Raw genomic sequence first — 13,187 nt, 5'->3', positions numbered from 1 at the left:
AGTGGTGGTTATTCTTTAATGCTATTTCTCAGTATCTGTGGTCAGGACGGATTATCCTGAGATAACATAAGAACAGAACAGAGAGACACAACTTCTGTCCTTTTTCTTGAAGAAAAAGGATTTCTTGGATTAATTTTGTACTACAGGTGGTCACTGGAGCTGGACTTTCAAAAAAGAAAAAGGATGTCAGAGCAGAAGAAAGCTAAACAGGAGAGTGACAGAGCATGGGCTAAAGGCTACAACAGGGGTTTAACTGTTTGTGATAATGTCCATTCCAACCCACAGTCAGCAGTTATTCTGCAGTGGTCTGTGCAAACTTGAGAGTCTATCAATAAAATGAAGAGTGAAGTTACATTAGCTCTGCTTGGTGAGGTTGGAGTTGGTAGATGAGCATAAGTTTTACACGTTACAGACGCGTCTCAGAGCACCGGGCTTTCAGGAACACTGAATAGTAGAGATGCACCGATCCAACTTTTCTGGTCCTGATACAGATACAGATACCTGGGCATTGGGTATCGACTGATACTAATACTGATCTGATACAGGTGTTAATAATAAGCTGCATGCCCTACTGTGGGGTAAGATTGGTAATGTTTTGAGCAAAAGACATATAATGGGCACATATGGAATTACTGAGGTTGATGTTTATTTAATAGTGATGTGTTGGTCGTGAACAATCCAGCTCTTCAAAGTGAACGCCGGGAGCCGGCTCCTGATTGGGAGCAAATTTGTTTTTATTTGGCTCCCGGACTTTTTTTGTGTTTCTTTTTAAAGATGCACGTGATTGGAGCCATTTCATTTCTGAGCAGATGGGTGAGGGGTGGGAGTTACACACAAACAGGGGAACAGGAGGGAGGAGGTAAGGGAAAGAAGAGAGAAGGGGAAAACAAAAATGCACTGTAAAGGTAAAGTTAAGAAAACTGTGACAGCAGTAAAAGGAGTAAAGTCTGCAAGATTATAATCTCTTATCTAGCCACTGATTCTGTGTTGTTTTACTTAAATTGTTTAGTAGAAAAAAAGCTTAAAGTTAATTTGTGAATAGTTCTAGGTTTGTTTTTGTATTTTATAATTAATTTTTTAGCACCCTGTAGAGTGAGTAAAGAAAGACAACTTATATACATCTAAAAAACGAAGCAAAATGCCTTATTTTCTAACGTGAAAAATTAATTTTGCTTACAATTTTACATTTTTGTTTGTAATAAATTCATTTAAGCAATAAAAAAATTGAAGAGCCGCTTGGGAGCCAAAAGAGCCGGCTCTCTAAAATGAGCCATAATTTCCATCACTATTATTTAAACCAGCAGTGTTTCAATGTTTGACAGCAGTTTGGTTAAAACAAAGCTTTTGAACTTACAGAAATGACAGTTCAATTGCAAATGTTATACACTGTAAACTGAATCATAGTTTAGCCTTAGTCTCAAGTTTTGGACCAATCCTTTCCCACTAATACCCGATCCAGCTTGCAGGGGCTGTATCGGGGCCGATACCTGATACCAGGACCAGATTGGTGCATCCCTAATAGGTAGTCTGCTCACCTACTGGACAAAGTTGGATTGTTGTCGCCAACCAATAGGGCTACATAACAAATACATTACCATGTGGCTTTGGAACCCTGGTAAAAGTTGTCTTGAACAAAGAAACGTGTTAAAAAGATTTGCTCTCAAAAACAAATGCACACTTTGGCAAGAGTCACATCCTTATGACAGTGGGTGATAGATGTGTCTTTATCACAGAAGAACACAGGCCAAAGGTGTCACTGTAACTCTAAAAATGGATAGTCCTCACAGCGCCTTTAATCCCAGTAACTCAAGACGGTTTACATTTCATCTTCCCTTGGCTGCAATAACTTATGACACAGTTCCAAGTAAACTGCCAATAGAAAATGCAGACTCATGGCTGCAACTAAAAGCTACTTGAAACCAGAGCCAACAGAAGCCTTCTAACTCAGCAAAATCAACTCATATGAGCAAATCTATCTGCATATGAAAGTTTTATTAATGTAGTTCATTATGAATGGGAATATATGCAGATTTCTGCAAGAAATTACAACAATGGCAGCTTCAGCAGTACTGGGTCTGTGAGTGATGGGTAACGCCTGCAGCTGATTATTGACAGCCACTGGTTGTAAGAATTGACTGCAGATGCTTGTATTCTGGGCTGCAGAGGCTCTGAATGATCTATTTTTGGTGGTGGATGCTGCTAGAGTAAGTTTTGTTTCTCAAAAACCGCACCAGCAAAGACTCCACTGCCACTATTTAAGTAATAAATTGGGGCAACTCAGCTAATGCTGCATGTGTTTGTAATTGACCATGCTGAAACCTATGAAAAAAAAACACATTTTCTGGTAGCAGTGCACATACATTTTTACTATTCATGCTAAATTCCAGAGGCTGTATGACTGGACATGAAGACTCTGAATGATGTGAGAAGCTTTCGCACCTGTATGATAAAGAAGCATGCTGAAAATAGTGCTGACTGTGAAGCCGAGAGTGTTGGATTTGCATGTGCAGTATCTGTGGAAAGTAGCCACCCACATTGCAAGGCTCCATCTCAACCCACCTATAAGCTAACACTCACACCAATATGTCTAGTTTCTCATCCAGTGCATGGGAAATATGCATTTTTTTGCTCCTTTTATTCTCTAGGGCATGTCAGAAATTAGATATGTATTATTCATTGGCTTGTCACTGCATCACAAGATTCTTGGAAGCATTTGATTCAAATTAAAGTCAAAGGTTATCAAAATAAGGCAGTAAAATGTTCAGGGAACACACTCTGACTGAGACTGCCATCGGACCGCCTTTAAATACTGACGTCAGACTGATATCAGGGCTTACTGGAATACATGTACCCTTGAAAGACACAGTCACTGTCCTATTTCTCTGAAATGATGTCCAAACAATAAAGTATGGGAAAGTGACCGAGACACAGGAAGCAGCACAAGCTGATTTATGAAACCTTCATCTTGAGATGAGTTTGGTCAAGGTGCCCCCGTCTCACAGATACATCTGTAAATTTTTAGATGTAACCTGAAGTCATTTGATGGAAGAGAGTAATCACAGAGGTATACAATATCCTTATGGCAGCTGATATCAAAGTGATCCAGGCAGATGTGTATTTAGTCACAAAATCGAAAACGAAACAAGCTTTCAGATTTATCTTATTATCTTGTTAGAGACACAGAGAGGTATCCATCCAGAGCAGCTTGCTCTTCCAATCTGGAGCCACTTACACTCATTGCAGACACACTGGGACAAGAATAGCTGTTCTCTAAAAGGACAAAATAATAATTCTACAATGTTCTGTTCAAGAGATAGCCAGTATAACAGACTATAGTATCACTGTGCCTCACAGCTTCTCAGTATTTGGACTTTCTTCCCACAGTGAAGATGTAGTCATGCTGTGGGTGGGTGGACTGTATACACAGTGCAACTTTAGCTCATAAGTAAAGACTTCTGATTGACCTTACGGTTATTAAATCAGCTCCCACTTTGCAGTGCTTTGGTAAATTCAGCTCTTTTACAACACAACACTCTCTGAGTTATAAACTTGCTTCCAAACAACTCAGCTTTTTGTTGTGTAATGGGAACAGAAACCCACCTCCAGGAATTTGCTCTTTAGTCAAAGGGAACAGAGTCTTCACATTGAAATCTATGGCAGACATTGTCCACTTAGCCTGGTTTATACTTCTCTATTGACCCTACTGCATACTGCATACTGTCCAACCTGGTAGTAAGAAATATTTACTTGTGTGTATTTGTATCATCATCCCTCTGCAATTCTTTGCCAAAGCACTAGTAGGCAGTGTGAAATCCAGTTTGGTTTCCTCTCTCTGCTTGTTTGTCCACATGGAACTCTGGCAAATATGGGCAGATTATGTCAAGACTGAGTTGAAAAATGTGTCTATTGATCATTATTGCAAAAGTATTTGGAGAGAGGTCGTTTAAAGAAATGTATGTTGATTCTGGGAATTTTTTAAGTGCAGGAACTATGATGCTGCCCAGTGAACCAATCGTGAGGTCTGTGGTCTGAGACATTTTGTAGGGTATTTACATCCCATTGTGGAGGATCTGTAATTTACACCCAGAATAAAATAGAATAGAAAAGAATAGAATAGAATACACTTTATTTATCCCCAAGGGGAAATTCAGAAGTCACAGCAGCAATCAAGGAAACAAAAGTAAGAAAGTGTATAGAAAATGCAAAAAGGTCCATAAGAAAATAGATGATGACAGCTTGTCCATCATTCTCCAGTTCAGCCAGCCTCCACCTCCACAGGGTCCAGGACTGAGCTTCTTCAGCAGTCTGTTCAGTCTCTGTCACCTGTATCCTGTCTGCTCACAGCAGTTGAAGTTCATCCAATGTGGTATTCCCCCATGTCGCTGGGTTAGCATGGCTAGCTTGTCCATCTTATTGGAGACAGATCTTACGTTCCCAATAACGATGGATGGAAGGACAGGTCGATGTTGTTACTTCTTAGCTCACACCTGAAAACCAGCACGTCGTCCTTACCTCCTTCTCCTTCCTTTATGGGAAGACATCCGGCCTTGCACCAGTTAGCATTGACATGCTACAGGCTGTTAACAGCTGATTTCACATTTTAACAATGCAGCCATGGTTACATGTAGGATCTCCAGACAAACACAGGAGCAAAAATAGTAAAAATATCACTGAAGAGAAAACCAGTTTGGTGTCCATGACCAACAAACAAACCATAGAAAGGAATGAACCACTCTAAATGCAAAGATGAGCAAAAAGAGATGAAAAAGATCAAATGGACAAGGACGAGAGAGCTGCCGTGACAGGCAGGTGCAGCAGGGCGCCAGATCCGTGTCTATTCTGACTCTGCTATGTTGCGTGCTCTTCCATATATTAACTTAAACCGGCTGTGTGGTCAGTCCGACACGTTGCAGGCAGCTGGTGTTGATAGACCAAGGAGTTTCCTCAATTCCCGCCCTAATGGCGGGCCTCTCTTGGCTCAGCTAGGGTTGTAAAGTCTTTAACTCTTTGTCTCCTGGTCTGACTCCACTCATTGCATGAGTTTGTTGTTATCATCAAGCTAAATATGATCTGGTTTTAAAACAGAACAATTGGGTATATGACTCGAAGTGCCCCGTCCTACTTGAGCTAGGATATAGCTGGAACATACTAGAGAAGTGCTGGTATGAGTTGACAAATTGACTTGAATAGAAACCTATCAGATCAGAACCGTGAGGCGCATCTGGTGTATTTTGGCCAACAGGCTTCTCAGTAGAACAGGATAAAGGGAGTACAACAATACAATGACGGCAACAAGATGCTAAGAGCTGAAATAGATGAGATAACAGAAATACCCTCAAAAGGCCATGAGCATCTTATTTGTGGTGACAGGGGTTGCAGTGTTTCTCTTGCATGTCTTTTCCAGGCTTGTGTTTTTTTCATTATTAATGTATTTGCAGGACTTTTGCAGCTATAAAATCTCATGTTGTCCCTGTAAAACTGTTTCCAAAAGTCCTGCTTAAACAGCACACTTTCTCTGATATTATCTGACTTCTGCAAATTGAACTGAAGCTTACAAATGTTGATGAATCAGTGAAGAACTGAGGTCCAGCATTTGAAAAGATGTATGTGGCTCTGCAGATAAAGTAGTCTGTATGAACTCTATGATGTTTTTCAGTTGCTCCTATGTGAATGCATTTGTCTGGGAGCCCATAAAAATAACATTATTCACTCACTGCGACCCTGGCCTAGTAAATCCGTCTAATCTTGTTTCCTGTTTCCATGCAGGGGTGGAAGGCATGGAGTGTTCCCTCCCCATGGACGGCAGGCGCGTATCCCTGGCCCAGCTCTCCAAGGACAGCTTCCGCGAGTGTCAGGCCACTCTGACTTTAACGGACCTGCTCATCATCATTTTCTCTGGCATCTCAGTGTCCGTGGTGGCCATCATGACCAGCTTCTTCCTGGCTTCAACTGTTCATTGCTTCCAGCGCTGGAGTAAAGGCACCAAGGGGGATGAGGAGGAGAGTGAGGAGTGAGAAAGGGGATCGATCTAAAAGGGCCAGCGTGGCCCTGATACTTCAAACAATGAGAGGACTTGGCAGACAGTGTGTAATACATGCTGCTTCCTCCCTGGTGAATACCCAGGACTGTTCAGTGGAAGGGTCTTGCCATGGTACAGTTGAAGTTGTTGTCTTGGCACACTGATATGCGAAAATGGGACATTTCTGAGAATCGAGCCAAAGCCTGTTTGGGTGCCCTGCTCCACATGCAAATTATATTATAGAGATCATATTATTGGCTGTGAGAGTGAAAGTCATGCTTTATGACTTCTGGCTCTAGCTCAATTATAGGCTAATACTTAATGCCTTCAGATTAAAAAAGAAGAAAGTTAGAAAAGTCTATTGTAGACATTCTCTGTTTAGCTCGTTCTTAAATCTGACTCTACAGTCCTGTAAAATGACAAATAATGAAAAGATCTGCTATGATCTGATTGAAATATGGATGACCAATGACCTCAGTATTTAACTGCCTGTAATACGATATGCTGGCCTTTCCTGCCATTCCCAGTATCTTCTCTGGACAGCATCTCCTGAAAATCAAATGTGGTTCACAAGCACCAGAGAAGGCCAACACTGTTGCTGCTTCTGCATGTAAAATTAGAAAGTTGCAGAGGTTTCAGTCGAACAAAAAGGAGTTGGACAATGGCGAGATGGTAGGTAGCTAACGTACTGTAGGCAGGAAGTTCCCAGCGGGTCCACACATTCTGTCAGCAGTGTATTCATTATATAATCACAAATTTATGTACAAAGAAAACAATGTACAGTCAAACAAAGATCACAAATCATGAGGATTTGTTCTTTAGATTGAGAGCTGTGAAGTGTATAGAAAGATATCCAGAAATAGTATAATCCTTGATATTATGATAAATACGGTATTAAAATAGAGTCTCTTAGAACTATTGTGTCAAATAATGCACTTTATATGGTGAACCTGATTCTGGCAAGCCCCTAATTACACTATGTAGACTGGTTTTGTCTTCATCTGCCAAAGATTAGGGTAAGAGCGATTGCATATAAAAGGGTATTGTGGATTAAATCTATTTAGTGATGTAGGAATAGCTCCTGATTGGGAGGCAGCACTATAGCCATATCATACGTAATATAAACACTGTAAAAGAGTTATGGTCTTCAAAGATTTGCATCATTTTCAGATCTGTCCTCATTTGAATTGGTGGTCTCACCTTGTTAGAAAATGGCACTTGTGTTTTAGCTGGCAGGTCTCTTCACATCAAATAGTTATTCATCACGGCCAGCATGAGGTTTGTCTCTAGAGAGAGAAAATAGAAAGGTGATGATTCACATTTTATAAAAGAGCTTCCAGTATCTTGTTGTAGCGCTGCTGATATTTAAAGTCATCAACATACACAAGAGTGTCATCGCCGTACAGTGCGATTCACACAGAGTAAACCTCAACCTGAATAATATCAAAGCAGTCTCTTGGTTATTTGCTTTATTCTGTGTTCAAACCCCTCAACTGGGATTTGGAACGCTCAAATCTGGACCCTCTTCATGTTCTTACCTCCCAGCGAAGGTATGTTGTGACGCTTTTCACATTCTTGTAAGGCATAAATAATTCAGCAAAACTGAGATACTAAACAGAAAGAATGTCAGGCCTCTCAATGCAAACATGCAGCGGGATAGACGGAGAGCCATGAGCGTACAGAGTCATCGTTTCTGTATCCTCCACAAAAGATCAAAGGGAATTCCTAATGCCCGGATCCCTTTGGAAAGAGTCATTACTCTGAATGCTCAGCATTGTGGAGCACATTGTGCAAAAAATGATATGAAGCGAACGTGGCCTTAGTTATTTTTGTTATTTTCCATCACTTCCCCAAAGCACAAAGATTTCACAGGAAGATAATGAGACTTTAGTTTGTTCGTATTTTGTGTTGATGCAAGGCTGTGTTGATGCATTGTTTCTTCACTCTTGTTACACGCTTGGTTGACAACATCATGTCCTCATAAACAATATATGATTGGTGCTGTATGGAAGTCGTGTTCATGAGAATTCAAATTAATATTGACACATGCTCGTGAAAAATGAATTTTCCCTTTGAAGTCACTGATTCTTTGCTAGGCCCTCCTCTGGATATTATCTAAGAATTGTAGAGTAGCACTTGGCATATCATACTGTTGTAGATAAATGTAAAACAAAAAAGGATATTGTTTAAGAATGGACCAAACTTTGTATTTGCAGGTCATAAACTAGATCAAACTAGTGGCATCCCAAAAACTGTTGCGCTACCTATCCGCCAAAATACACCAGATCCATCTTAGTACCTGTTTTCATGACGTTGTATTCAAAAATGCTGAAACACAGTGAAAAAAATCAGCATTTGCAGGGATTGAAAATGCTGTAGTAAGCATGCCAGGTCTGTAGTTGGCGCTATAACTGTCTTGTCCAGGAGCCGCTTTTGGGAGATCTCCACCGAAGCAGAGATGGGTCGATCAACTGGTGTATTGAGGAATACTTAGTACAGTAGTGGTGCAACAGATCCACATTATGTTGAAAGACAGACAGCAGATTGAGCAGCACAAGCACAACATGGTAGTCCGCTGCTATAGTAACAGGCAGGCTTACCGTTTATACGGCAACGGTGGTGGCAGTGTTTTAGAAAAATTCCACTCTGGAGGCCGCTTTCAAAAGTTTGCGTTCTGGACCAGCTAAAATGCTGTTTCCTTGTTAACGCAAGGCCTAAACACAACTATACTTTTACATTTTACCCCAAAACAGTTGTCGCGTAAACGGCCCCTCAGATCTGTCTCCACTCTGCCAAAGCATCAGATCTGATAGATTCAGAAAGTTGGATCCCTCTGGATCAGATTGGCAAGACTTCTATTCTGAAACAAAGATGCACCAATTTGCAAAGAACGGCTTGATCAGGACAGGAAGTCATGCATAGAAACCACATTAAAACATCCAGTGACTTTCAAAATAAAATTAACTGTGTTGACAACAGATATTGTAAAACAGGAGTCAACAGGTTTGAGGTTTAACAGCCCAACATGAATGAGAAGAACTCCTTGGTCTCCCATCTCCAGCTGTCTGGCAGTCCTGCTCTGTGCCGACCTGAACACACAGCTGGTGTGAGCATGGAGTCAACACAACATCTGGTGTATACTGGCATAAAACATGCACATCCTCCTTTATGTTATTACAAAACATTTCAGACCACAAACCGCCATGACTGATCTGACCAGAATCCTATACATTTTTCATACATTTCCTCAACTCTCTATTTCCAGAGCAAAGACAGCTCTGGTTTGTATTTGTTGTAATCAAGCATTCAACTTCAACTTTAGATATATTATAAGTCAACTGCATCATCCAAAACTTCTGGTCCTGTTAGCCAAGATGCTAAATTAACTTTTTTTTTAATTAACGGTGGTGGCTCAGTTCTGCAAGACAATTAGCTTTGCTAATTCCTCAGCATTACACAAAGCATAATGCTTCTAATCATCCATAACACGGCACAGACAAATTGCATTCCCAAAGGAGAGGCCTGATGCACCTGTATTTTGTAATTGGAAACCTTTACTCTAATCACTCTGCAGATCAATTGTTAATTAGCAGCTTTTTTCCTGTTAGTTATGCACTGATGAAAAAGAGTGGGGATAAAAGCATTCAGACAACCCAAGAAGAGGGCGGGGCTTAGCAAATGATCATTTTCTCTCATAGGATTAAAGGTGGTGTATGCATTTCTAATCCGCTGAATGTGTTTTTGTCAACAAATATGTTCATGTGGTCGGCTTGTTTCCCATTCTGTCAGTCTGTGGTGCTCAAACATCTTCTTGTAGAGTGTACACCACCTTAGAGAAAACACTGATTTCAAACTAAAAGTTGGAGGTTTTTGCTTCTTGAGACAGAACGAAGATGCCTAATATGAAGTTTCATAAAGTGAATCAGAGCTTGAGGGGGCATAAAGGAAAAAATGTGGTTTCACCATGACAAAGACAACAATCATTGAGTTTTAAATGCTTGATAGTGCAAAAATAGCTGAAGTGTAAGAGGCTAATTAGGTCTGAGAACAGAGGTACGTGACGTCGTAGACCGCAGCCGAGCAATCTGAGAGAGTTTTTATACATATCATTATGATTTCCAACTACTGTGTAGTTACTGTACATTAACAAATTGTTATGTTAGCTTAGCTGTTAGCTTGAAGCATATGTTAGCATGACTCGTTTCCTTTCTCTTTCTCATTTTATTAAGCAACAACTATCAGCACATTAGAGCATGCAATGTTAAGTTACCTACCTACCTACTGACCTACCTACCTACCTACCTTTTAAAGTTCAGATTCATGTCTATTTTTCTATTCAACCTTTCAGAATGAAGCATTTATTTACTCTGTCGGTCCCCAAAATGATTTTCTAGCATTGCACACCCTAAAAAGCAGAGACACTGGTGGCTGCTTCTGCAAAGTTTGTCTTGACATTGCTTAAAAAAACCAAATTCAGTGTTGTTTTGTCAGATAAATGTCAGAATAACTCAAATCTAGATGAAGAGACAGGGAGGGGTACGGTGTCGCTGCAGCTGAATGCATTTCAATATGTCAAACAGACACGGTCAAACTGACTGTATGTGTAGCTGTAAATTGATGTTTGGTTAAAAAAAATAAAACCCTTTTTTTCTGTCATGTGATCTGTTATTTTTTTTGTACCGTACCTATAATACACACCAACCTGCACGGGGGAGATTGGGAGTTCCCTGCCTCCCATGCTGAGATTGTAACAACACTTTAAATGTGTTTCAAAGTGGTGTTACCTCCTGTAGCGTGATAATATTAAAACTAAGAATAGTTAATTTCCTTTTTTCCTGAAGTTGGCAGATTTGTCTCATCACAGCAGCAAAGAAAAAAAAAAAAAGACAGAGCCTCATCTGTAAACACGACTCAGCGTGTTATTTCACACTGCGCTGTTATCACTCTGCAGGTATGCAAATGGATGCACTATTTTTGGGAAATGGTGTTGGAGAAATTAAAACTTGAAAAAAATTAAAAACCATCCGCTTGCATAACAAGTATCTTGCCGTTCATGCACAATTTCTCTCATTAAGAGAGTTGGACAATCTGCAAATGGTGTAATGGAATAGCATGCAATCCTACCCTTTGAATCCTTTTCTCCTGGCCGCCTCCAGTGCCTTTCTTTTTTCTTTCTTTTCCTTTTTTTGTTTGCAGTGTCAAGTTCTGTAGCACATGAAGGCGCTGCACAGAGGTGTTACTTCTTTTATCTGCTTACTTTTTTTTCTCTCACATCGATAATTTATTTTATTAAACATTTGTCTACATCATGAGGAGATGCTTTTCTTGGGAAAAAAAAAAAAAAACATGATGTCATTTGATCAAAGATTCAAAAAACCAAACATCCCCTCAGGCTTCGCTCTGTCAGCTAGAGTCACGACACACATGAGAGAGAAATGAGCAAAGACTCACTTATGGAAATATCGGCCATGCTGAGCAGTGATTTCTGCATTAGACAGGGAGGGAAAAAAAGCATGCAACAAACACAGTCTACATTACTGCAGCACTGCAAAAGAGGCCTGTGAGGGTGGTGGTCGTGATGAGGATTCTCTTGCAACCATTTACCTCATTTGGTTGTCATGGCTACACAGCCGGAGGCCCGAGCTCTTGGACGCCGAGGCGGGAAGAGGGAGAGGGAGGGATGCTGGGAAGCATGGCCCTCAGTGTGGCTGCATCGCCTCTCTTTCCATGCATCAGCTAACTGGACCTGGCATTTTAAGAGACGGAGAAAAAAAAAAAAAAAGAAAACATCCACAGCACCAAGGCCCCCTGTGAACTGATGTGTGACTTTCACATCTCGGATTTGTCTGTAAACGTTGGTGTGATGGGTCTGTGTTAGAATATCTGCCGTCAGAATTAGATTTCATTAAAGATCTAATACTACTCAAGAGGAAAAGATCATTAAATGGACATCTTTTCTGTTTTTTAACATGCATAGTATTTTTATTGCTTTAGGACTGGAGCTAAAATACACCACAATGGCAGACGATACAAAAAAATACTGCAAGGTCAATCAAGGATCAACAGCATGAGACTTCACACCTCAAAACAAGCTATTTATTGATTTATTCGTTTATTTTTCTTGTTGCACACAGTAGGCAAATTGTTTTTTGCAAAACAACCCTTCATTTCTGCATTCGCCTACCTGCTGTCTCCTGTTACCGTCCGTGTCTGACCTACAAAGACAGGAAGTGAGCAGGACAGCGAGGACAGAAAGCCAACGCTCAAAGAGGAAGCTCCGAATGAGTAATGACTCGGTGGCTTACAGCGGGGGGATTAGGGTTTAGGGAGGAGTGGGGAAACAGAGGGGTTAGGTTGCACAGTTCAAAGGAAGACACACCTGATGCTTTACTCCACCTGATCAGCACAAGTTTCCAGAAATTGGGGATTTTATGACTTCAACAAACGGAGAATGGAGGAGTTAAATCTGTACATGTGAAGTGATCTCTTCTCCACACCCTCTTTTAATGAGTGTGTGTTTCAGTAACACGCTTGTTGTCATAAAATAATGAGCTTTGTTAACACTGGCTTGTGAGCTGATATCAAATAGAGCTCTGTAGTCATTTGTTTTACGCTAATTGGGAGACTTAAAAGAAGGAGATTACAAAAAGAATATTTGATATAAACCTTTCTTTGAAGTTATAAATCAAAGTGTAGAACAAGAGAAGACATTAAACACAAGTTGAGTTTCACTTTAGCAAAATGAGCCAGACTCTGTCTCAATTAAAGCCAGTCATTACAGGTGTGAATACCTCTTAAGTATCATTTTTGGTTTGATTTGATTTGATTTTTATTTATCTCAGATATTTACAAATGACAAGTAGAAAAATAAATATGTACACAATTGAAGAGCAACGATGTTATAATAATCCAGTTTCTTATATAAATGAAAACAATCAAGAAAAAGAAGACATACCTGCAGTGTTTGAGAAGGGACAGAAGGAAGCTAAAAGCTTGTAAAAACATGCCCTTACCTACAAAACCACATCATTGTTTGGACAAGAAATATCCTGTACTCAGAGTAAACACAAAACTGCCAAGCAAATCAAAGAGGACTACAAAAGCACTCCGAGAGCGCAGAACTCTTCCAAGCATATTGTGATTGTCACGAACACTGAAGTCCGACTTT

The 13,187-nt window shown here is 40.3% G+C and overlaps 1 protein-coding gene across 1 annotated transcript in view; it reads left to right on the top strand.

The window, feature by feature from the left end:
* Positions 1–10,666, top strand: part of lrrc38b (leucine rich repeat containing 38b) — a 31,875-nt gene extending 21,209 nt beyond the window's left edge. The window contains exon 2 of the mRNA XM_074677523.1: positions 5,767–10,666. Coding sequence (XP_074533624.1) covers positions 5,767–6,014 — 248 coding nt within the window. The 3' untranslated portion in view covers positions 6,015–10,666. The remainder of the gene's footprint in view (positions 1–5,766) is intronic.
* Positions 10,667–13,187: the final 2,521 nt, after the last annotated feature.

Source organism: Halichoeres trimaculatus, unplaced genomic scaffold (genome assembly GCF_033239565.1).
Source record: "Halichoeres trimaculatus isolate MK-OKI-2021-1 unplaced genomic scaffold, fHalTri1.1 fHalTri1_scaffold_1, whole genome shotgun sequence".
Lineage (NCBI taxonomy): Eukaryota > Metazoa > Chordata > Actinopteri > Labriformes > Labridae > Halichoeres > Halichoeres trimaculatus.
The sequence above is the reverse complement of the archived record's forward strand: the minus strand, read 5'-3'. Positions and strand labels throughout refer to the sequence as shown.